The sequence below is a fragment of the Lepisosteus platostomus genome, chromosome 27 (genome assembly GCF_059453375.1).
Source record: "Lepisosteus platostomus isolate fLepPlt1 chromosome 27, fLepPlt1.hap1, whole genome shotgun sequence".
In the NCBI taxonomy this organism is placed as follows: Eukaryota; Metazoa; Chordata; class Actinopteri; order Semionotiformes; family Lepisosteidae; genus Lepisosteus; species Lepisosteus platostomus.
In genome coordinates this window covers 8127494-8153984 of record NC_142637.1, presented here as the reverse complement: position 1 = coordinate 8153984, position 26491 = coordinate 8127494, and the positions used below count along the sequence as shown (strand labels likewise).

At 50.0% G+C, this 26491-nt stretch overlaps 1 protein-coding gene across 1 annotated transcript in view; it reads right to left on the bottom strand.

Annotated features, from left to right (window-relative positions):
- rgmd (RGM domain family, member D) overlaps nucleotides 1-24369 on the bottom strand; it is a 33985-nt gene extending 9616 nt beyond the window's left edge. The window contains exons 1-4 of the mRNA XM_088622212.1: nucleotides 24284-24369; nucleotides 19363-19484; nucleotides 8986-9026; nucleotides 3163-3308 (exon numbers count right to left, since the gene is read on the bottom strand). Of these exons, the coding sequence (XP_088478338.1) occupies nucleotides 3163-3308; nucleotides 8986-9014 (175 nt within the window). The 5' untranslated portion in view covers nucleotides 9015-9026; nucleotides 19363-19484; nucleotides 24284-24369. The remainder of the gene's footprint in view (nucleotides 1-3162; nucleotides 3309-8985; nucleotides 9027-19362; nucleotides 19485-24283) is intronic.
- Between the last annotated feature and the right edge of the window lie 2122 nt (nucleotides 24370-26491).

Here is a 26491-nt window from a genome sequence, read left to right as displayed (position 1 = left end):
ATTAAATCTTTCCTGCAGAAAGGGCCCCAACATGTGTGATGCTCTATTGATGCCTAGACCCTGCCAGACTGCACCAGACCTACTGGATATGGTCGTTCTTATTATCACAATCGCACCAGGCTGTTCAATAAAGACTTGGGGGCAAAGTGACGCAGTTAAGACTTAAAACTCTATGGCCATCGGTGCATTGCCAGGCTACAAAACCCAGGAGCACTCATTGTTGGCCAACTGCTCTTATGTGGATTTACTTCGGAATCGCACAATTCAGATCCATGCTCCGGGATAGATCTCACCGAAATCCTGCAGGAGTGACTCTCCGAGGATTAAGGGGGGGGGATCCATCCCAAAATATCCTGATTTCAAATCAAAATACAAATCAGCCTCTTCAAGGCTTAGAATGTCCAGTACTATTTCATCAGAGAGACATCGCCCTCAGCAGACACCACGTACACAGGCCTACAGTTTCAACAGGTCCAGCAACAAAAAGGTCCATAAGAACATCAGGCAGATGGGTTTGTGTGATCAAAGCCACACTGGGGAAGTAACATTGCTCACGCCTGACAAGTGGACCAGCTTCTCGGGACGTCTGCAGGGCTGAATCCAAGATGCTCCCCAGTGTAACTCCCAGTAAATAAGCAGGAGGGGAGCGATCTCAAAGCACCGCAAGTGTGATGTCGCGTCTCTCGGCCTCTCCCCAGCGTCAGGGGGACGTGAAATGAATGGCATCTTGCAGCCAAAGGCTCTGTAAATAAAGCCTTTCCCACATCTCCAGAGGGTAAGGACCTCAGTTCAGGGGGAGGCCTTACAGCCTATCCCCCTCACTGTGATGGGTGAAAGGTCAGGACCGGCTGCTTCGATAAGTTACCACCCCCCCACCACCAAAAGTACGTCTCATCAAGGGTGTTATCCTGGCCGCCCTAAAGTCCTGAACCCACCGATTCCTTCTGTCCCCAGTGTCTCTCCCTCTCGCTGTGTGCAGGCACCCACGATTTCTAAGAACATCCTCCGGCATTTTCAGCTAGACACCTCTTTCCTCGGGCAACTTTCAGAAGTTTTTTTTTTAAATAGAGATCTTCAATTCTTCACCCATCGCCTCGCGTGATGTCGTTCTAGCATGTATCAATGCCAGGCCATGCCTCACGCCCTTTACTTAAAGCCACCTGGTAGCATTTTCTCTATTTTTATTTTCAGAGAGAGACACAAAAAAGACGCCTAAAACATGAAATCTGAAGTCGTTCTCCGGGGCATCGGAGGACGAACGAAAGCGAGCCCAACTTAAAAGCGGACCTGCCCGACTCCCCCCCCCCGGCGTGTTTAAACACTCGCTCCCGCTGTCAAGAACACGCTTGCGGCTTCTCCTGGGAGGCCCGGGATCATCAGATACGTGCTGGGGGGGGGCGCTTAATTACAGGGCGCCTGAACGCAGTACCCGCAGCCCCAGGGAGAGAAACCCCCGGACCCCTCAGGCCAGCCCGAAGGCTCCCTTCATGGCCCGCGACCGGAAAACAAATTGAAGGCCCCGAGCTCAGCTCGCCCCTCCTCGTCTCGTTTCGTGTCGCTCTGCTCAGGGATGACAAACCCGTCACCCCGCGGACCTGAGCGCAGGGACGGGCTGCGGACGGCACTCCGGGGCTGTCAGTACAGTATGTTGCTGCTCAACTCCTGCGGCAGGTCGGCTACGAAGCCGCCACATCTCACCAGCCTTAACCGAGCAGCGCTCCGACTCCGCGCAAGGACAGGCTGCTCCAGGAGTGTGTCCTAAAGGCTGCACGCTGGCTGACCCGCTGGAAACGGACAGAGCGGAGCCCTGCCCTCTGGAGGGGAGAGGGGTTGAAGAACAATCCCTCACCGATATTTGCAGACAGATCTTGGCGTGTCGCCGCGTTTGCGCTCGAAACCCTCTCCGGCTTTAACTTTCCGATTTAAAAACAAATCAAAACCACTGGGAGACTCTTCCTCCTGGGGGAGGGGAGCTAAACTCCCATGCATCTTAATTTCGGAATGGGGGAAAAACACCCCCCCCCCCTCCTCCGCTCACGTACTGGGGTGCAGAGGGGGGGCATTTAACTCACTCATCCCTCACCGGAGACCTGGCGCAGAGCCACGCCGGCAAAATTAATCCCACGGAGAAAAGACTCGATAGGGCGTCTGTATCTCACCTGTCTAAATACAAAAAAAAAATCGACTTCCCGGTGTACTAGTAGACGACTTGGCGAGGTAATGGGTTTCACAAACTTTTTTTTTCCAGTCGGAAAACGCACAAGTCTCTCGCCTACCCCCCCTCACCCCTCTGCTCACTGTGTCTTCCTTCGTAATTGGTTACAAAGTACTCGCTGAGCACAGGCGCCCACAACAAAGCCCGGACTGTTTGGAGCGGACGCTCACATCTGCAAGAGGGGCGAGAGAGAGAGAGAGAGGGGCTGTGAAGGATTTTTGGAAAGGTTGAAAAGTCTTTCCCCCGGAGACACCATACCCGGAGCGAGAAAAGAAACGCATTTTTTTTACGTCCCTCTCTCTCTCGTCTCGGCCGAGAATTAGACAAATAAACCCAACAACCGTCCTCCCTCTAAACTTTAACACCTCCCCATCGTATTTAATGACCAAGCCTCATTGTTTTATGAGTTTTGCATTATCCCACTATCCTAGCCTCACGGCTAAAGCGAACTACGCGACGTTAGTTCTCGTCGCGGTTGATGAGATTTTCACGGTGCTCGAAGCCGAATCCGTTTCCACACCTCGCCCCCACCTATAACTTCAGCAGGAGCGACCGCTGGCTCGTTATTTTCGCGCAGTGTTGGGTCGATCTTTCCCGCAGACGACTTTCCCCGTAATTTTTAATTAGCGCAGCTAGCCGAGCGCAAGATTTCCGAAATGGCGGCGTCTGGAGATCTTTTCTCCATAACTCCCCGTTTTTTTTTTTCACCCCGGATTAAAACCCTTAAAAAGACGCGTTACAGAATGGGAGATTTCCCGTCTCCTTAACGTTTCTACGGGCGAATACCACCGACACAGAAACCGACGGGCTAGCAGCTGCCCGGTCGTTCCTCGCTCTCGGTGTGCCCAGTAAAGTTTTGCACAACTCCTCTTAAAGGTGAAAGAAAAGACAAGTTAGTCGTTCTTTTTTTTTCTCTCTCTCTCATGCACGCATACTGGAACACATACCTGCTCGGGGCCACAAAGAAAGCAGAACCATCACAAGAGAAATGGAGTTCCACAGCTGCCGCTTAGCCAGGTTTTGAAATCGGCCTTCCCCCATACCAATCCATTCAGTTCGGATGGAGTCCTTCGACTGCTCGGCTGGGCTGTTGCTGCAGGAAATTAAACATGAATTCGCATCGCTTTTGGCTGGTCCTGTCAGTCAAGAGGCGCAGCGCGAGCCCCCCAGCTCAGCCTGGCGCAGGCGGGGGAGGGGGGGGGGCCGGGCCCCAGGTCCAGCTCCACCAATGAGCGCTAGCCTCTCCCCCCCCGCCATCGAAACATCGTGTCCACGGCGGAGTGTCAATCTCCGCACCAGCCAATAGAAATCCGTCCCTGGGAGAAGGGGGCGGGGAAATGCGAGCCTACTTCAGAAAGTAAGTACTTGGCTACAGCCAAGAGCTTTTTTCGCTACCTGGCCTCAGACTTCGGGAACAGCGTGAAGGGAGTGTTTACTTTCTTTAAGAGGCTGCAGGCTGTTGGACGACTCATGGTATTGCAATGTGGACATTCGCGGGTGCAGATCTAAGGGCTGTGCTGAGCCGGACGCTAGTCTCCATGTGCAAAGCTGAGCACATGTCCCAGCTGCTCCCGCTCCGTCTTCTCCCGAGGCATTTATGGTGAGCAATAAACCAAATGGCAGCCTGCAAACTATCCCTTTGGTTCCGTCAAGGGCATTGAATTACCCTTCCCATCTGCTAGAGAAATAAACCGTACCTCCTCGACCCAGCGGGCCCAAGTCGCTGCATTAATAAAAGACTGCCCTGCGGCCGCCTGTGTGTGTACAGTGCGAGCGCTCCTTCAGAGATGGACCGTGCACCCAAAACCATTTCTGCGGCCGACAACGTCAGGTTAAACCTTGAATTTGACAAAACGTTTTGCCTTTCAGCATCGAATTCCCAATTACATAACTAGTAGTATTTTGTCAACGCCATTACTCTAATTGCAGAGAAAAACACCATGAGGCACTGCGTGTGCCTTGCACCAGTCGCTACTGATGCAGAATGCAAGATGCCAACTGCCGAGTTCACCCAAGAACAGTTCTGTTTGTTTCAGCTTGAGATAAATAAAAACGGAAACCTGGCAACAATACAGTATATTAGATTCAGATGATGTTAATACTTATTATTCCTTACTAGTATGTGGTGCTTTTTCTGGGCACTCCACCCAAAGCGCTACACGGGTCATGGGGATCCCCTCCACCACCACTAGTGTGTACCCCCACCTGGGTGATGCGCCAGTCCGCTCCCCACACACCAGCTCTCAGTGGGGAGGAGAGCAGAGTGATGGAGCCAGTTCAGAGATGGGGATTATTAGGAGGCCATGACTGGTAAAGGAAATAAGGGAAATTTGGCCAGGACACCAGGGTTACACCCCTACTCTTTTCGAGAAACGCCCTGGGATTTTTAATGACCACAGAGAGTTAGGACCTCGGTTTTACATCTCATCCGAAGGACGGCGCCTGTTTACAGTACAGTGTCCCTGTCACTATACTGGGGCATTAGGACCCACACAGACTGCAGGGTGAGCGCCCCCTACTGGCCCCACTAACACCTCTTCCAGCAGCAGCCTTAGCTTTCCCAGGAGTCTCCCCTCCAGGTACTGGCCAGGCTCACACCTGCTGGGCTCCAGTGGGGCTGCCAGCTGGGAGCTGCAAGATTAAGGGGCCAGTCCGAAACTTGGTCTATATGTTCTAGACTGCTGTCTTGTTCTACAAGCTCTAGAACAAGTTCTAACCTATGGAAACCCCTTATTACCCTGTTTGTCAGGTCAGTTTCCACGGCCCACAGGGGCCCCTGTGAACAACCCGCGTGTCCAGTTTTGAAGACAGTTCTCATAGTTACAAGAGCCAACGCAACACAGCTGCAGTTCATTCCAGATGTGCAGAATGAGCCGGACTGAGCTTTCTTTTTGCTTAAGCAACTGGAATGAACTTTTGTTGTTGTTGGACTTCGCTGCTATATTCTGCACTTTCTCTGCACAGCAGGGCCCCACCATGCAAATGCACAATAAACACCCAGAGGAGGTGTGTGCCTGTGTGTGTGGGTGAGGGGTACCTGATTCAATCGAGATTCTGGCGCTGCAGACCCATTTCTGTTTTGGACAGTTGGCGACCCCTGGCCCTGTAATCACCTCCCTCAATCTACAGGAGATCAGCATTTTATAGATGTTTTTGAAACCCAGGGTCAAAAACACACTATAAAAATATAGCAACTGACGGATTACAGTGTCCTTTAGGTCATGTAACCCCAGTTACTGTATGTCCCAGATGCCCTAGGGCCTCTTCAAATGTACACATGGGTTCTTAACAAGCAGCGGTCATGTAGACTGGCATTGGGTAAGCCTCAGCTGAAACCAGGAGGAGACCGGCTGGACTGAGCTCCATCATCACAAGAGCCTTGTTAACACAGGCCAAGCAGCTATCAAGTTGACTGTGACTCCTAGCTCCGAGTTTTAGTTCAGCTGGAAAGCAGGAGAAGGGAATCTGGGGCACACTGATGTGAATGACCTAAATATACATGCAGGAGACAAACATATCTGTAGTTGCAGTATTCAAAAACGTCTTGCACCAGGTGTCACTACCAAAGGCAAATCACCCCTGAATGTACTTAATTCTGGTTGTTTTATACATCCAGCTTCTTAAAAACCTGCAATGTATTGTGCTGACTGGGTGATATTCTGGACATTTGTTAAATGTTGCGTTGATCAAGGACACATTACAGGCAGCCCTAAAGCTACGTCCAGGTGCTTCCGATAGCATAATGCCCCCGACTCCTTGCGAGAAAGCTGAGCTCAAGGTGGAGAGGGAGCTCGGCCCTGCGTGTACACAGCAAGACTCCTAGGCTGTGCCATGTGAGAAGAGGAGGGAGGTTCGAATGCAATTTTCCAGGGCTCATGACACGCTTAAAGGGATCTAACAACTGTGTCATGGAAACCTTGTGTGATCTATAACAGGGCAGGAGGGATGCCATTTGGTTGACCTTTAGTTCTAAATATCGCAGAGCGAGGAAATGTCATGCAGACATGCGGCTCAGAACGGGCGAGGCTGCAGGCTGACGTGGGAGACGTACAGGCAGGTTCCGGGGTCCCCTATGCGTAGCCAACGTAGGCGTGAGCACTAGACACGACACAGTGGACAACACAAAGGATCTGAGCACTTTCTAGGATTTAGCAGATCGGAGCTGATGGCGGCATCTTTCCAAAGCTCCGGATGTGAGTGTGCTCCATAAGAGACGCACAGCAAGCAGAAAGTGAGCAGGACGCACTGTTCCAGAAGAAAGGCGGTTTAAAATTCCCAGGCGATGTTTCGGAGGTGGGTGTAAACCTTGGGATGCAAGTGGAATGGGGGGGGAAAAAAAACCCCACCACCTTCCAGCCTGAGTTTCTAAGTTAAGAAAGACTGGAGTAGCCTGGAGTGCAGCTTCCTCCAGCTCCCCAGCTGTAAAACATTGGCAGAGCACTGGGAAAAAAATGTTCCTCAGGACTCCAGGGCTGGGGGAGGGGAATCCGGACGGGAAAAGGTTTAGAGTTGAAGCGTGATGTCATGGACATAAATCCTGTAGCGGAGTGGATGGAACCCGTCTGAACAGCTACCCTCCTCTGTTTTCTCCAGATTTACGAGTGATGTTTCAGGGGTAAAATATTCTTTCTTCGGGGGCAAAAGCAGGCGGGCTGGTCTGCGTGTCTTTATTCTCCTGTGAAGTGTGGCAGAAAATGGAAAAAAGACCCAGAAAAACAGCTCCAGGCGTTTTGGTTTCTTCTAACAATCACCCCCCTCTTTCCTTTTCCAAGACATTTTTTTTTTCAGATCGCAACCTGTGCGTCTTAATTTGGTGGGACTGCGGCCAATTTTCCACCGCTCGCCTCGTTTCTCGTTTACGCTGCTGGAAAACAGAGGCGCCTGCGAGAACCGGAGAGGGCTGTTTGCTTTCAGAGAGAACGCGACACCGGCAGGCAGCCGGCGCAGCCTGGCTGTGGGAATCGTGGGTCGTGGAGAAAGGTCTTGTTGGTCGAAGAGGAGAATTTAACACTCAACCCTGCCAGGACACATCCAGATACACACAGGTGGATCTAGACAGGCAGATAAATACGCAGTACACAGACATGTACATACACAGACATGTAGATACACATACTGTATAGACAGACACACATCTAGATACACAGATAAACACAAATAAATACACAGACATCTAGATACACAGATAGACACACATCTAGATACACAGATTGACATACATCTAGATACACAGATAGACACAAATAAATACACAGACATCTAGATACACAGATAGACACACATCTAGATAGACACAAATAAATACACAGACATCTAGATACACAGACAGACACACATCTAGGTACACATATAGACAGACACACATCTAGATACACATATACAGACACAAATAAATGCATAGACATCTAGATACACAGATAGACAGATACACATCTAGATACACATATACAGACACAAATAAATGCATAGACATCTAGATACACAGATAGACAGATACACATCTAGATACACATATAGACAGATACACATCTAGATACACATATACAGACACAAATGCATAGACATCTAGATACACAGATAGACAGATACACATCTAGATACACAGATAGACAGATACACATCTAGATACACAGATAGACAGATACACATCTAGATACACAGACACAAATAAATGCATAGACATCTAGATACACAGATAGACAGATACACATCTAGATACACAGACAGACACACACGTGGAGATACAGATAGACACACAGACAGATGACAGACACAAAGTGTCTTGAACACGAAGTACACATGGTGTGTCATGCACCATGACTCTTCCCTGCCGGAGCTGCTGATGGCTCCTTGAACTTGCTGTGAACCTGAACCCTGACAGATATCGGATCAGCTGGCCCCCCGGCTCCCTCCAGACGCACAATTGGCCGATTCAGGTGGAGCCCTGGCCGGGGAGCGGGACGAGGGGATTGGGAACTGAACTCGGCACAATCCGTCTGGAACCTCAGCCCTGTGCACTGGCCTGTGAGCGCCGCATCTCTGATCAGTCACAGCGCTCCAGCTGCCTCCAGGTTAACCCCTGAGCAGCCACTAGACCAAGCCTGGGTCCATTTTGAAGCAAAAGGTAGATTTATCCATCTGTCCACTTTCTAACAGCTTCTTCCAGTTCAGGGTCTTCGAGGGGCTTGGGCCTATCCCAGCAAGCAACAGGGTACACCCAGGACAGGGCACTAATCAATCACAGGACACAAACACGCACACTCATACCATCACAGGACACAAACATGCACACTCAGACCATCACAAGACACAAGAAAGAAGAAACACAGAGAGAACATGCAAGCTCCACACAGACAGAACCCAGGGCCCCAGAGCTGCAAAGCAGCAATGCTGACTACTGCACCACCGTGCCAAGCTACTTTTAAATGTCGAAGAAAGTAGTGAGGGATTTTTCTGAATCCAACAGGATTTTGATGCTCAAATTCCTTGCTTTCTGCGGTCAAATTTACCGGCAGGCACAGGCTTTGTGGAAGAGTACAGAATCAGAATCTCGCAAAAAAAACAAAACAAATCAGAATGTTGCCTGCAGTTTCTATAGACCCAACTGGATGGCTACCAGAGACGGGCCAAATGGTCTAGCATTGTAAACTGACCGCAGGGATCGTGTCTGGAGGTCAGGACACACACAGCAAGTCACACCACCAGAGGTTTCCAATTTCACAGTGAGCCAGAGGGGGGCATTGGGGTACCGGCTGGCCACAGAAACCTACCTTTTGGTCAACCACTTTGGGGAATCCATGGTATGTGTCTCCTGGAAAAAAAACACACACACACGCAAAGAAGTGAGATTGTTGCTTTTTCCCCCTCCTTTCTTTAAAAACATTCTCCTGTGCCCACTGAGCATTCTCCTCTGCCCACATGCAGAAACATTCTCCTCTGCCCACATGCAGAGGCACCCCTCGCAGAGACGCTCCCATGTGAGACAGTGTGACGGCAAGACCTCACAACCGGAGGGGAGACGCCTCTGTCAGCACAGGCCTCCGGAGGTGGCAGGACCTGCTGCTGCTCTGTAAGACCTGCAGAATTGCCCCCTGTGCAATTCCCTGCTGGAATAAACGGCTGCAAATGGAAGTTGCAAATGGGATAGAGGTGCCAGCCTCAATAAATTGGCAATAAGGACCAAGATTATTAAATTGGGCAGCCCTGGACACAGACGGATAGTGACACGACCAGTCAGACTCGCGACATCTGGGCCTCAGAACTCGGCCTGCACCCCCGGGGTGTACCGCTAAGAAGCTTCAATGCAAGGCAGTGAGACCAGATAGCACCCCCAAAGCCCAGCCTGCTTCCCGACAGGCCCTACACTGATGCATCTCGCAGACGCAGCTTCCTGTGGGCCGTGAATGGCGGGACGTCACTGGTCACTGGTGCGCCGCGGCAAAGGGTCAACGTCTGCAGGTGGACGGGAACACTACGCACTCGGGCGAGAGCGCGCGACTGCGGAAGGGAGAGAAAACCATTTCGTCCTGCCCATTCCAGAGCAGGTCGCCGTGCACTTCCTGTGACCCCCTCACCAGGGCCGAGCAAATTGCTGGGGTCCGTCAGGTAGAAAAATCTGAAGCCGGACGCTTCTCCTGACACTAGCTCGCTTGTTCTCGTACAATACAGGATGAGGTCAGCTGGGGGGAATCAAACCACCTGCCTCCTGGCAGGCTGGAATGCTGGAGTACTGAGAAGGAACGGCTGGGCCCTGTTTGTGAGACTGGGGGGGATCGGAAGGAGAGGTATTGAGAGAGAGGGACAACGGCTCCCAATCCTACTGGGAGAGGGAGGAGGGAACTCAGCTGAACCGGCAGCCCAGTATGTGATCTCCTGTCACAGCCTGAGGAACAGTGAGTCTGTCTCCCAATAATGCTCCATATGTTTACAGTATATGTAAATATTTTATGATATGTCTCTGTTGTAAGTGTCTGTAATATGTCTGTAGATTTTATTTTTATGTTTTGTTCCATGTTAAGTTTATTATTTCTATTTGCTTTGGCAACACTGATTGTACCCATCGGTCATGCTAATAAAGCACCTTGGACTGAATTGAATTGAACTGAGAGAGAGAGAGAAATGGGAAGAGAAAGAGGAGGAAGAAGAACTGCAGGAGAGCCAGGGAGAGAACCGGAGTAAATCAGGGCCGGAGAGAGAGAGAGGGCGCCCCGAAGCACTCGATCTCTGATAAATCCCTCTGACAGATGAATGGCTTTCTGCTTGTCGGCCAGCTGGCAGTGAGAGAGTGAGAGGGAGAGATACAAAGAGGCAGAAGTACCAATTCGTCTTCCTTCTTTTTCACAGGGACCAAAAACACTTCTTTCCACTCAGTGCGACAAGACCAGGGAGGCCGGGGGCAGGGGACCGTGAAGACGGGACAGAAAGATGAAGTGAGAACCGCACTAAGGGGGACACAGTGTTAGAGAACGCAGCTGTCAAGTGGGACGTGGGACAGACAGCCAGGGAGAGAGTCGGGAGAGGAAGAGAATCAGGGAGAGAGAGTCAGGGAGAGAGGGAGAGAGAGTCAGGGAGAGAGGGAGAGAGAGTCGGGAGAGAAGGTGAGAGAATCAGGGAGAGAAAGAAAGAGAATCAGAGAGAGAGAGAATCAGGGAGAGAAACAGGAAAAGAGACAGGAGGGGAATCAGGGAGAAAGGGAGAGTTAGGAAGACAGGATCGGGGAAAGAGCAAGACAGTGGGAGCCATGGAGGGGAGGGAGAGGGAGAGAGGGATGGGGTTGTGTTTCCGCTGGCTGTGCTGCCCGACGGCTCCACATGTTCCTCATTAAGCCTCTGACACCGTGAGCCGAGCCGTGTGCTATTAGACCCCGTGCGCTGGGAGCGGGCCCTGTCCCCGCAGTGTCCACAGCTCACTGCGGAGAGAACGATCGCACTGCTCACATCCCTCCCTTTCAGCACAAATTCACACTCTCTCCATTCTGTGCTCTCTCAAATGGAAGATTACATGTCCAAAAAATGCAGTGGTAACTGAATCATCACACATCTTCAACAAGCAAAATCCTCAACAAGAATCTCAACAAGGAGAAACCTCTTGGCCTCTTATTAACACAGCAGAAGCAAAAACCCTGAATGAATACATTGCCAAAGAGTACATAGGATTTTAAATCATCTCGGTAAAATCTGTTTTTTGTACCATCCTTTGGAAACTGCAGTATGTGCTTGCACATAAAAGGCGACGTTAGGAGTCTCAAACCATTTTCCAGGCAGATGTTCAAGCAGGGTCAAGTGTCCCTCTTCATCAGAGCCCCAGACAAGATGGCTGAGAGACCAAGGAAAGACACCCAGCAGTGGTGCCTCCAACAAACAGGATCGGGTCCAAACGCAAACAGTCGTGGAGAGAGACAGGTAGCCCGGCGACTCTCCGGGCCGCGCAGCCTGACCGCAGAGGAGCTGCAGGGGGAGCTGGGAGTTCTGGGGAGGATCGTGCTCTGGCTGGGCGGCTTTCAGAAAGCAGGGGGACCCGCCGCTGCCATTCCTCCCCGAAACTCTGCACCTTGCGGGGGCTGTGTGTCGGTGTGTGTGTCTAAAAAGCACCAGGGGAAAGACGTGACACCCTGTCTGTGGGTATCAGCTGCGTGAGTCTGATCCAGGAGGGCAGAAGAGAAATATCTGCCCCCGCTGTGTTAAGTGCTTCACAGCAGTAAAAGCGATCCCCTCCTTTCTGTTCAAACATTAGGGTATTAAAATACGTGTGTGCAGCTCTGTTTTTTTCCTAGCAGTTATTAGCAACAATTATTTCTAGCATAGCAATTGTCCCTTTTCTTCTTTTTGTTATTATCATGGAGAGATCCTTTCCCTACCCTGAGATCTCATTATATTTTTACAGCACATAGCTTCGTGCCTTCTAAATGAAGTCGAGCAGACAGGTAAAGACAGCTCTCTGTCAGTGCTGACTCGCCGCCAACAGAGGAGAGACGTGCCCAGCTCCTTCCCGAACAAGAATGCAGCAGAAAGAGATTGCCCCCGCAGCCTCCCTGCGCAGACACCCCTACCCGTGTCTCTCTCTCTCTCAAACAAATGTTGTTGACACTGTTTTTAGAGCCCAGTGCTTTTGAAAGGAGCTCCAACAGGCAGGTAACCCAAGCTGGGGGTCAGGAGGCCTTTCCTGCTGGTGAAAGGAGAGGTAGAGTATCAGAGGGAGGGAAGGAGGATGGGGGGGGGGGTATAATCCTCTTACCGTGCCTGGCAGGCTTGAAACGGGTGAGTGGGCTTGACCCTTGACCCTGTCGTTACGCACCTGGGCCCAGGTGAGGCAGCGGCTTCAGAGCTCCCAGTGGGAATGAGGTGGGAAGAATGTGGCGGACGGGATTAAGCCGATCCCTTTGCACTGGGAGAAAGGCGCCGCGCCAAAGGGACGGACAAAGAGCTTGTTTCAGGCCCTTCAGCCAGGCTCTCAATACGTCCGGCGACAGACGGACCCACAGGCCCTGCGAAGCTGGAAAGAGTTCGATGGCTTGAACACAAAGCTGACCACGAACGGGTCATCAAGGCATCTGTACAGCTGAACAAGCAATACCAGGGAATCCATTTGTCTCGCATATAGGGGCTCTGACACCTGAGTCTTCAGCTACACAAACAGCGCAGTTACCCTCAGTTTGTCAGCGCTGAAGGTCAGGTTTGCCCAGACCGAGCCCGTTTGGTAGTTAGTCTCCGATTGGTGCAGGCTTCAGGAGGAAGGAGCCTTCAGAGCTGCAGTTTCGGCACTAGGGCTCGGACACGCACTCCCGCAGGGCTGCATGGGAAGCAGAGCCTCCAGTTCTCAGCTGTAGGTGCAGCTTTGGCCTGTGTCCTCTGGTTTGCCTTTCCCTGTTCGATCTGCAGAAATCCTCGAAGGCCTCGGAGGTTTCTGAAGACTTGTGTCAGGTCGCCGCGTAAACACCTCTGTCCAAGACTGAAGAGGTTCGGCTCTCTGCCTATTTAAGCGGTTTGCTCAGTGCAGGCCGTGTGCCTCCTGTCAGGACGAGGTTGTCTGCCACTGCCTAGTGCAGGAGCCCAGGAGCCACCACACCTCTCAAGATCCTGCTCCGGCAGAGGCCAGCACAGTACCTTCCAGGGCAGCCGGTCAAGTATCCCATCATGCCTGAGTGAAGCCCTGCATGCTAGTTAATAATTCCTCACACTTATACAACGCTGTTCTGGACACTCCACTCAAAGTGCTGTACAGGTAATGGGGATACCCTCCACACCCACCTGGATGATGCACCAGTCCGCTCCCCACACACCAGCTCTCAGTGGGGAGGAGAGCAGAGTGATGAAGCCAGTTCAGAGATGGGGATTATTAGGAGGCCATGATGGGTAAAGGCCAGGGGGAAATTTGGCTGGGACGCTGGGGTAACTCCCCTACTCTGACTCAGAGAGTCAGGACTTCGGTTTTACATCTCATCTGAAGGATGGCATCTTTTTACAGTACAGTGTCCCCGTCACTATACTGGGGCATCAGGACCCACACAGACTGCAGGATGAGTGCCCCCTGCTGGCCCCACTAACACCTCTTCCAGCAGCTTTCCCAGAAGTCTCCCCTCCAGGTACTGGCCAGGCTCACACCTGCTGGGCTCCAGTGGGCTGCCAGCTGGGAGCTGCAGGGTGAGATGGCTGCTGGCCATGTTCCAGATAGAAGCCCTGGCCAAAGCCGCCACTGTCTTCCAGATCACTGGGGTCACGCCTGCGTGACCTCTCTGACACCGGCTTTCCAGAGAAAAAAAAACAGAATAAAGGAAAAAACAAAAACAAATGACAAGCTGGAAGGAAAAAGCGACTGGGGGTCTTGGGAGAAACAGAGAGTGAGTCAGAGAGCGAGAGAGAGAGGCGGAGAAGGCGCTGAGCTCTCACACACCTGCCCAGGCCCCTCTTACGAGCCCTAAGAGATCAGCCAAGGGGAATTATGGGAAATTCCTTCAAATAATGGCCCCCTTTTTCCAGAAACACAGGAACTCTCTGCCAGAATAACACCCATGTAATCTCCCCCTCCAGCTTGCTTCGTCCTTCACAGTCCCTGAGCATTGTGCTGCTATTAAAATACCAGACCCTGCTCTCTTACTTGCAGTTCTATAAAAAAGTAAAGTGGTTTAGCAGACTTTTAAAGTAAGCTACCTTCAGGTTCAACAGAATAACTGCCATATTATATGGATGTATGTGTACGTACTGAGGGCCTTTTAGTTGCACTGATGTTCATCTTCTTTACTTTCTTCTAGTTACTGAGCTAGAGCTGTTTAATCTTTGCATTAATGTATGGATTTCTGCTGAGAAAAAAATTATAATTAACATTTTCAAATTATATATTATATTTATATTGTCAATCAGTTTTGCCAGCATCAAGTAACACAGCACAGTGAATTACAATGGAATTGCTGACAATTAGAATAAAACAGTGTCAGTTTCTGACTGAACACTGGGTAGCGGGCACAGAAAGTCCTGTCTGTTGTTCTCCATGTGCAAGCAGTTCCCCGCCCCTCTTGATTCTGACTCCGCCCCACACTGCTTCATCCACAGTGCTGATTGGCCAGGCCTGTAGACTCTTCCACATGACCCCACCCCCTGCCCTGGGGCTTAGGCAGTAAGAGAGACAGTCAACAAATTGCTGCATAATGACTCCTGTGAGTTAATGCACTGCCTCCCAGCCAGATCAGAGACAACCATCTGAAAAGTCTTCATTAGCCACTAAAAGAGATAATGGCAGGGACACCTAGAGCGCATTTGAACTTTTATGAGCTTGGCATCTCTCAGTATTTACTGCCGGAGTTGCGGAGGGCTGTGTGTGGAGCTGGAGGAGGAGAGGTCAGCCCTGAGCTGCACACAGGCTGCTGAGCTTTGAGGCTGACAATTTCTCTGCCCCAGTGCCCAAAGAAATGAAAGAGAGAGGACTGACACTCGAAAAAGTTAGTCACACCTGCCGACCTAATGCCAGGCCAAAGCCATTTCAGATTACTCTTTTCAAAAGTGTTAAAACAAAAGCCTTTTGGCCACAGGGAGAAGTTCTTAAAAGGGCAATACAGTCTGATCTTCCCAGAGGCCATGACACCAGTGTTATCTCACATGTGCTCAGACCAGCACAAACCACAATCTGCACAATCACTCTGCTCCTACATGTACCTGCGATGGATGGGGAGCAGCATTTTTCATCATTGTGGAGAAGGCAATAAAAACAGCACACAGAATGACAGGCCCTGCAGTTAAAACACAGGTTGTTAAATCCAGGTATGTGCTGTTAAAATTGTACAAAGGACTAGTAGTATCCCACTGAGGGTTTATTTGGTCACCACATTGCGAAAAAGACTCTGCTGCTCTGGAATCCGTCCAGAGAAGAGCGATCAGATGGATCCCTGGGCTCAAAGCAATTTCCAACACTGACGGGCTAAAAGAGTCTGAGTCTAATTTTGTCACTGTCTGCAAACGAATTCACAGGACCATTTCACAGCTGCCCAACTGTACAGGAAAGCCCAGCGAACCACATTCAGACAAAACGGGGTGCACAATCCCACATCTGAGCCACAGAACGGAAAGTTCTACCCCTCCAAACTGGCCGGACCCCACCATATTCCGCGGTCCCGAAGGATTGTTAAATTGTCCGTCTCAGCAGGTGAACTGCCTTTACAGCACTGGGACTCAGAACAGACACAGCTCTTCCCCGGTGATAGGCAGCTGGTGCCGTGTCTAATCGCTCAGAATAACACGCTATTGCTTGGGCCTGTTGGGCAGAAGCATGTTCTCTTGACAAGATGCTGCCCTGCTTTGGCCTGCAGCCAGCAGGACTTGAGTGGTACTGATACACACGAAACACACAGACACACACTCATACTGGTACACACAGACACATCCTCATACTGATACACACAGACACACACTCATACTGATACACATGTACATACGTGCTCATCTAGACACACATTGATGTACAGAGACACACACATGCTGATGGACACACATTTGTACACACTCACGCACACAGACACACACGAGCTCATGCAAACAGCCAGGCTCATGCACAGACACTCACACAATCATGCACAAACACAGACACACACATTTACACAGAATCATGCCTGCACACAGACACATACACACACACAGGCTTATGCACACACTTACACAATCATGCACAAGCACAGACACAAACACTCTAACGCTCACACATGATCTCATGCACAATCGTGCACTCACACAGACACATACACACACACAAGCTTATGCACGCAGACATAGTGGGTCTTGCCAGGTTGACCCATCACACACTGATCTGGTTTCCTTTGGGGATAGAAAACCCCAAACCAGGTCTGCAGGAACTGTACCACTGACTGAGGGAGACGTGACTCACTGCAATTAGCACAGGATCCAAGCTCAAAAGCAACTCATTCATTTCCCTCGGCTGGGTCATACACAGCTTTTTAACCCTTACATACATTAGCAAAAACTCCCCACAGCATTTGTTGAGGGCTGTTTTTCTTCACTTGTGAATATCATTCTCATTTTTACTGCGGCGGTTTGGAGTGCAACTTGACATAAACATCTTTTCTTGAAACAGAGTAGTAAAACAGGAAATGTATCACTTACTCAGTTACAATTGTCTTCCATCTGATCATATCAAAATGAAGCAGAAAGCCCCTTACAACACAGCAGTTTCAGGTACAGCCCCTGGATTTAGGTTTTATGTTTTGGGACACAAAGGACTTCAAAGCCAAACTACTTCTGTCCAGCCTGCATTCTGTCCAACGATTCTGTCCAGCCTGCATTTAGACTCAGGGGTCTTTATGCTCCCCAGTTTACATCTGCACCCCAGTTTACCTCCGGACACCTTAAAGGCTCCTAGACTGAATAATTGTTTCTGAATTTTATTATAAAATGTATTCTGTACAAGAGAAAAATACTAATTCAAGACATCTTCACATCCATAACCATTGCCCAGAGATATGGCACCTTACCCATTAAAATCCTATGCATTGCTATACTCACTTGTTACTCACTATCTCTAATTTTCCATCTAATTAAGCAAGCTGGTGGATGGGCTGCATTTTGCTAGTTGCGGCTGTGAAACATCTGGCTTCATCGTGGTTCAGCCCACGAGACCTGAGCCCCCCTTCTTCCTACAGTCTTCTCAGTGTTTCTCAGATGTTTCAAATAGTTGGTGATTCACAGAAATGGACAATAAGTCAAAACGCCCACATCTGCTGAAAAGATTTGCAGAATCTGCTGACATTGGCCCACAGGATTACACTCCCCTTGACTTTTAAGAAGCATTTTTTAGTTTTACTCCAAATCAGGATGTTTTGGGGAAATGCAATCTGTCTTATCTGTGACCTGTCTACAGCTGGCAGACAACTGAGCAAAGGCAGAGGATTAGAAAAGGTATTAATACTAAAGAAGAAAAACACTATTTTGGCCAAGTCCTTTTCACTGACTGTTTGTGTTCAGACACTTCTCCAAATTGCATATGTTTTTTACAGCGTAACTCAAACCATTTTGTTATAATGGTAAACATTTCTCCCATCTTCTGGTCTCTAAATAAAGTATTGTTAAGCTTATTATACATATCTGTGTGAAGCTTTTATTCAAAGTGATTTACATTTGCACACATTTATATGATGAATCACCTAGTTTAAGGGAACAACAGCCTGAGATTCTAACCCACAACCTTCCAGTTACAGCTCTCGAACCCTGACCTCTGCTCCACACCGAAGCCCACTGCAACACAGCTGAGCTCAAAAACACTGCACGTTAAAATGTTGGAAAAAAAATCTTCGAGCCAGTTGTCTTTTCACCAGTTTTGAGCCTTTGCCAGATTTTTGTTCTGGAAATTCTGAGCAATTTGTTCGCTCTTGAACAAAAACGTTTCAAAAGCTGCCCAGGGAGAGCTACACGTTTCAAAATACACACGCGGCCAGAAACACATTCAGTCAACACTTGAAACAGCACCCAGCTTGCTCACTGGATTTTAGTTTATTCAGTGATCGCGGGGCATAAAAGGCATACTGCCTTTAAAAAATAAATCTCTTCTCTATCCGATTTTGGAGGTGACCAGTGAAAGTCATACATGTAAATAAGAAAAAACTAACCAGATAAAATCTTCCAAAAACAAATATTATTGTTCCATTTTACTTAATTTAATTTTACTCATATTGAAAATACCCCATTTTAACATATTTCTCTCCAAAACCATCTGTTTTTAAGAGGGTTTGCTGAGTCTTATAATATCGTGGGTGAGTGAGCTACAGTTAAAGTCACTGAATGAGACTCAAGAGTCAGGCTGCTTTGTGATCTAGCCTTGCTGGACAGGGCTGGGAGACTGGGACCGTGCACACAACAGCTGCTAGCTACAAGCACAAGGCCCTCGACTCAATGTTCTCCACTGTATAAATTAGCGTAATGCATCCCATTCCGTAAGGTTTTTCCCACTGATGTATTGAACAGGACTTCATCAGGCGCGGGTCTAAACCTCCATACTATTCACAATTGCTTTACATTGATCTGCATTGCAGGAACAGCAGGGGGTGGGGGGAGGACAGACGATATCGAAAAGCATGCTTACCCTCTTTCATAAACCACTTTTTTCTGTCCATTTCTCAAAGCCCTGCAAGTGCACAGGAAGGTGAACCAGCCAACTCTCCACGTTTCAGGTGGCACAAGAGCAACAGGTTCTCTCCTAAAAAAACGACCCCAGGACTGTGATTCTCTACCGAAGAGAGGGGGGGTCTACAGTTATTGCGCCTACATTCCCCCTGCTCCCCTCTTCTGTTCCCTGCTCTCCCAGGGTTGATTAGAGATGGGAGAGAAGCTCATCAAGAGGGCAGAAGGTAGAGAAAGTGGCCGCTTCTGCACACAGCAAAAGGAAATCCACATAGATGGCATTGAGCCACAGCAACACCGGGGCTAGAGACTCAACACACAGTTTGACTTTGCAAACAGACGGGACCATCTGGAGCAGCCAAACAATGTCCCTGACTGTCCCATCAGTCAGGAGCACGGCACGCTCCCCACAGAACAGCGCCCCTGCTCTCGAGCATGGAGGCAAGGATCCTGGGATACTGCCAGTCTGTGCAGCTGGACTTGAGGCAGAAGCACGGACACCCGGATGTAAAGGAGAAGCAGAGCCGGACTTACCTGGGAGCGGAGCTGGGCGAAGGGGCAGCACACAGCAGAGGGAAGCACAGGCAGGCAGATCCCCTGCTCTCTGGGCGCCTCTGATGCAGCCCAGTGCGGCGCGGCTATATGTGGACAGATAGCTGTGAATTAAAGCACATGACAGCAGTTGTCTTTTTAAAGATTCGGCACTTTGATTAGAGGGGCTGCAGCTCACCCTGCTCCCCCCATGCCTGGGCACCAGGCAGGGCACTTACCAAAAAAAAAAAATGGAAGCCCTACAGCATGTGTCGCCTTTGGCTGGTATCCCATATTCTCTGAAGGCCATTGACAAAGGCCCGCACGCAAAGCTGCACCATTCAGTTTCGTGAGTGTGTGTGTGTGTGTGCAGATGAATGGAGCCTCGAATCATTTTTACGCTCTACACCACTGTATTAAGTTTCACTCTTTCTTTGCAAGCGCAGAGACGCCTGCTCATGCACAAACACTGCGCAGGACAGGGTGGCATGCTCGGCCCCCCCCCCAGGAACTGAGCACCCCAGGGGGGGTTTCATGAATGCTGCTCCAGGCTTGACTTCGGCAAAGCAACTTTCATCCAAAGCAACTTACATTTTTGTCCAGTTATACAGCTGTATACCAGAACAATCTGAGTCTTACTGTTGGGGTACAACAGCAGTGTCCCCACTTGGGATTAGAGCCTCCTGTTCATGAGCCCGCAGTCTTTATCAGGCCTCCACGCCGCTGCCCTGAACCCTGGCTTTTGGGTCCCAAGTTCAACTAAGCAGGAACCAGTCATGAAAGCAGAATATTGTCCACCCCTTTGAAAATCCCACTTTATCAACCCTGAGCCATTGCGTACATGCACTAGTATGCTGGGAAGTTGTCTACCACCAGTTTACAAGATGGCTGAGGTATATCTTAAGATAAACATATTTAGCCCATTTTTAAATTTTATTTCTGCCTGTGGAACAAAGTGGAACTAGAATTGTGACTTTGCAATGCTGTCCCACTCTGTGGATGCTTTGCAAGCAGACTAGAAAATTATTGTACTTGAGCAAACCGTCTGCCAAGCTTATGCCAAAATGTCAGCAGTCAGACCAGATTTGTTTTTTTCTGTGCTGTGGATTGGAACCACGACTTTACGACCCGGCGTCTGAAATGAATCACAAACCTGGGCACTGCGCTCAGACAAGATCGATCATGCCCCAGATTCCCCTAAAGAATACCGAGTGGAATTGAAATTCTGGAAATATCACCCGCTATCCCAAACAGGAAATTCAGTGTGGGCTAGGACACAGGGGTGGGCCTGCCAACAGCCTTGGGTTGCGTCAGGACAACAGGAAAATCTAAGTGTCTGATTTATGGGGCCTGTAGAAGACATGAGGCTATAAGCCTGTGCTCCTATCTCTCCAGCTCTAACAGCAGGAAAACCAGCACATTAATACTACTACTACTACTACTGATAATAATAATAATAATAATGGGCCAGAGTGCACCAGTCCGCTCCCCACACACCAGCTCTCAGTGGGGAGGAGAGCAGAGTGATGGAGCCAGTTCAGAGAGGGGGATTATTAGGAGGCCATGATTGGTAAAGAGCAGGGGGAAATATGGTCAGGAGACTACTCATTTCAAGAAACGCCCTGGGATTTTTAATGAGCACAGAGAGTCAGGAACTCTGTTTTACATTTAATCCAAAGGATGGCACCTTTTTACAGTACAGGGCCTTAGCTTTCCAAGGAGTCTCCCCTCCAGGTACTGGCCAGGCTCACACCTGCTGGGCTCCAGTGGGCGGCCAGCTGGGAGCTGCAGGGTGAGAGAGCTGCTGGCTACTGACATTGCAGCGGGCAGCCAGAGATGCTCCAGTCCATCTCCTCAGCTTGTCTTCCTCTGCCTTCGCAATGCTCTGCTCTGTCTGCGTGCTCTTGTGTGGACAATGCTCTTTCCTTGCTGCCTCACACTCGGGCAGCCTTTAATACCTCTCTGGCACACGTTTCTCCGGGCATAGCTGTGTTCCAGGACTTGCTACAGTTAAAAGGATAATACAGTGCACTGGAACATAACCAGAAATACATATTGCAGAATACTGGCTTAGAAAAATAATATTCTGCACCAGTTTGGAACTTAAAAGGGAGATCGATTACTCATTGCACTTGGGGCTCTGCTAAAAAGCACGATACGTGCAAGCCCAGCAGCCATTGTGCTAAAGAATGTAATAGATTGATACCTAGTAGGCACTGAACAGTGGTTTTAGGCCTTGCAAACGAATAATCATAAAAGGCCTGGATTGAAAATCTTGATTATTTTCAGATCAGGAAAGCAGCACACGTTGCACGTAAAAGGGAGCTGGGGGGTTGGCACGATTTCGTAAAACATTCCCCCGTGGCCAGCGTCAGAGCAGACGGAGCACAGATCTCAGCCGAAGCCGGAGTGGTGTTCAGGTCGATCTGCTGGGATTCGTGCCGGCGGTTCGGGGCCTGGATCCCTGTGATGGCCGCGGGAGTCATGGAGCTCTTTCCCCCCGATAGGCGTGCACGAGCCAGGTACCATGTGGCTGATTTTCCAAGGCAGGGCAGAGCTCAGAGGCACCACTGGATTTGGGCTTTCATCAGATGCACAGCCCCCAAGGAGCCCGTAATCTCCGGCCTTGCGGCTTCGGAGTTTTTTCCAAATCTCTTTCCCGGGAAATACGCGCCGGGGCAAAGCTGGGAGGCGACACAGCAGCATCGTGGAGAGGGTTAAAAGAGGGCGGCAGCCCTGCCAGTCTCACTGGCATCACATGTCCCCTCTGCTGCTTCCCTGCAGCTGCTGCCGGCCTCCCTGCCAACAGCAGGTGCTGAATCCCACTCGGAATGATCCTGCTCCGTCCCCCCGCCCCGGACAAAGGCTCCTCTGTCTGGGATAATGGGGGCCCCACTTGCATGTGGAATGGCCGGATCCAGAGTCTTATGGACTGGGTCCAGGAGATATTTAGAGAGGATTCAGATCGGATTTAGGGAGCTGTATTTATTTTCCTTACATGCATTGGATGCAGGGCCCCTGCCATATTAAAACGAGCACCCCCACGCCCCATGGTGTGAATAGCAGGCCATCTGTGGTGCGCAAGACCAAACCACACTGGACACTGGTGTGTTTGTGTCTCCTCCGTTTTGTGCTCAGTGTGTCACGGCAGAATTCACTTGGTGGGTTTCTGTAGCCTTTCTCCGGTGCCCATTCATTTGCACTGAGTCTCCCAAGCAATTCTGAGAAGCACATGCACAATCAGCAGGGCCCAGGTCATGCAGAGCGAAGGCTCCAGAACCCCTTTTGACAACAGTGCAAAAGCAGTGATTTCTTTGCCTTTGAACATGAGTTTTTGAAGTTCTCACAAGGTGTATCTACCGCATATAAGGAGTGGCAGTTACTTCTGCAGAGAAAAAGAAAATGAAGATGATGGTAAAGTCTCATGGTGTCCAGTCCTGGTCCTGGAGGGGTCAGCGTGTCTGCAGGGTGTCCAGTCCTGGTCCTGGAGGGGTCAGCGTGTCTGCAGGGTGTCCAGTCCTGGTCTTGGAGGGGTCAGTGTGTCTGCAGGGTGTCCAGTCCTGGTCCTGGAGGTCAGTGTGTCTGCAGCGTGTCCAGTCCTGGTCCTGGAGGGTCAGTGTGTCTGCAGCGTGTCCAGTCCTGGTCTTGGAGGTCAGTGTGTCTGCAGGGTGTCCAGTCCTGGTCCTGGAGGTCAGTGTGTCTGCAGCGTGTCCAGTCCTGGTCCTGGAGGGTCAGTGTGCCTGCAGGGTGTCCAGTCCTGGTCTTGGAGGTCAGTGTGTCTGCAGGGTGTCCAGTCCTGGTCCTGGAGGGTCAGTGTGTCTGCAGGGTGTCCAGTCCTGGTCCTGGAGGGGTCAGTGTGTCTGCAGGGTGTCCAGTCCTGGTCCTGGAGGGGTCAGTGTGTCTGCAGCGTGTCCAGTCCTGGTCCTGGAGGGTCAGTGTGTCTGCAGGGTGTCCAGTCCAGTCCTGGAGGGGTCAGTGTGTCTGCAGGTTTCCTAGGTCTCTTCAAAGCAGCAGCTCATGAAGACCTGGGAGAAGCTGTTAGATGGGCCCCATTAAACCAATAATGAGCTGATTCAGATCAGGAAGCCCGGAGTGGGAATGGATGAGACCCTGCAGATACACTGGCCCTGTAAGACCCTTCTCTTTGTTTAGACACCCTGAGGTGTGGGAGAGACAAGGTTCCTGCATTGGCAGCCCTGTTGTGTCCTGTAGTGCTCTCTATGCCATCCATCTCTGCCACCCCCCCACCAGCCACACCTGTCTCTGCCTGCTCCTGGGAGCTGCCCTGGCTCTTGCCCATGTGCACAGAGCGTTTGTGTGCTACCCAGGGCAACGGAGTACCAGACATTCCACTCAAGGGATACCATCAGCTGCCACTGCAGGCTTTGTTCTTGTTGTTCTTTGAAAAGGGATTTTAATTGAGCTCGAAGTGGGGTATTTATTTTGCTCCCTGTTTCTCCGCCGGCTTCTTATTTTGGAAAGCAGGGTGGGGAGGGGCAAGTTGCCAAGCACAGCACCGGATTTTTCTACCCTAAGTGGAGTCGGGCCACTCGGATCCCTGCGATCCCTTAAAATAATGCAAACCTCTTGCGACGCAGAGAAGTTGTGCACGAGGCAGAGAGAGAGCGAGAGAAAGGGAGAGAGGGCTCTTTTCAAGCCCCTGCACAGAAACAGCTCACAGGTTATTCTGATCGCAGCTGCAGAAGCATGCTCAATTTGTGGAGGGTGCTGCTTTAAGCTATAGAGCTTGCAAAGCTGTTTTCAAGCGCCTGCTTTTCTTTATGCACAAAAAAAACCCACCTGGGATTAAAGACTCAAGTTAGACTCAGTGCACTGCATGCAACATGTAGGATACAGGTACTGAAAAGCAGCCCGGAGAGTTCTCAGTCATCTTTTAGAAACACAAAAAAAGCTGTTTGCTCACCTTTTTGGGTGCTCTGTGTCCCCCACTCCCAGGCTCCTGGAAGGGCTCAGACATGGTAGATCTCTCTGCGCTTCTAGGATGCACAGCACTGCAAAAGCCGGATGAAAACGAAATGGGCAAGTGGGTCAGGTTCACTCTCGAGGTGGCGGTGCTGTGCTGTTCGACGGCCAGAGGGTTTCGTCTTCATTTCATCCCTCACCTTTGAAGGCCCCCGTGAACCGACTGCGGACAACAAGTTCGGTCAGGGAAGACCTCCTCCCAGCTGGGCCCCCTTACAGCACCGCTCGATTGAAACAATGATGACAACCAAAAACAACAAGCCGGGCAGGGTAGAAAGAGCTCAGGTTAGCCAAAAGAGCTGAATCAGCCCATCTGTCCTTGCTTTCAGACTGTTGTCTAGGTTCTGTGTATACACAGCCCTGGCACGGACACTGCTGTCCGATCAGCTGCTCCCAGAAGACTCAGAGGCACACGAGGAATGAAGGATGACGTCAGGCGAGGAGTTTTAACTTCCTCGGTTTTTGGTTGAGGGGCAGGTTGGAGAAATGAGGACTGGGTCCCTCATCTGAGGAGCAGGCTCTCCACAGGAACCCCCGACAATCCCAGCAACTCAGGGGCTCATTTAGAAAACAAGCCAGGGGCCGATTTCGAACGAAGCAGCCATGCAACAGACGGAAAATGTCATTCAGGGCAGTACGATTGCCCTTCTCTGGGACAGAAGGGCCAAATTAAGTGGAGCGATTGCTCTGTCCCCTTTCTGCGGCACAATCGAGCCAGATCATTCGCTACTGTAAGCGAGGAAGAATTAAGGCAACTCCCACATCTGTGGCTTAACCGCCAGGCAGACAGGCTTCTTTGCAACTGCTGCTTATCATCAGCCAAAACTGGGCTGAATTCCAACGAAACAATGAAAAATCAGAACCAGTAAGTAGAGCACCAAGCTGGAACAAAGGTAGCTAGATGAAACTTCATTTTCAGTCACCCAGTGTCCTGTCTCTGATAAAATGGACCAAACACTTAGTTAAAAAGTTCTCCTATAAGCATCGCTTGTTTAAAACATAACAGCTTGCTTGCTGATGATATTTTCAAAATTTTTCGTTCCGGAAAAGACATTTCTTACAGCAGTCTTATAGCAGTTGCAAAAGCTTCTAGGTCCATCTGGAGATTAGGACAGGATGTTCATTAGAAAAAACTGTTTTTTTTTGTTTCACATATTCATTTTAGCTGAACTGTGTTTAGAAAAAAAAAGTGGAATCTGTTCTCAACTGCAGTGTTTTCTTTTTTTAAAATTTTCTCCTGGCGTGAATTTTTGAATTTTTTTGCTTCAGTTTCCACTTGTGTCCAAAAGTTCTGAAGTTTCACTCTGGAGAAAAGGGTATTGAGATTTTGCACTGGAGCGAAAAAGGTTTGCAGTATTGCACCGAGCAACAATATTCTGAGAGTCGTCCTGTGGGCGCGTATTTTTTTTTCTGGACGATTGGAGGTACGCGGTGGACAGGAAATAACAGCAGAAATTTCAAGAACGTTTCCTTCAGCCCTCCATGCTGTTGCCTCCCCAGCTGTTCCAGATGTGGACCCTGCCGGGCTGCCACTCAGGGTGATGGGTGATGCCCTCCTCTGGCGACACCAGCGCTGCCCCTGCCTGGCTCCTCCTGGGTACTGCACCAGACAAACACCCTCTGCTTTTGAGAAGAAGGAAGCCAGGCTCTCTGGCCAAAACTGTCTCTGGGAGAGAGGGTGATGCCTTTATTGGGAGAAAAAACATCTATTCTGCAATATTAGCATAAAGGATCTCCAGTTTGGATGCCTTTCTCTTGTGAGCATTGTAGTAGAACTGGGATTATGTGTCCAAACTAGAGGCCATCATGGACAACGTCTCCCATCCCCTCTATGACAGGCTTGTAGAAATGAAGAGCACGTTCAGCAATAGACTGATTCATCCACGGTGCGACAGGGAGCGCTACAGGAGGTCATTCCTGCCTTCTGCCATCAGACTGTACATCGCATCCACCTTGCGTCTGGGCAGAGGCAACATTGACAGTGACCTGTTTCTGGATTGAACAGTAAACTGATACTGTACATCTGTTCTTTTCTTTTCCCGTTTTAGAACCATTTATGTGCACTATACGCCAGGGACCTGTGCAATACATTTATATTTATAGTCATATTGTGCAATATTACTTTTTTGTGTGCTGTTCTGTTCTGGTT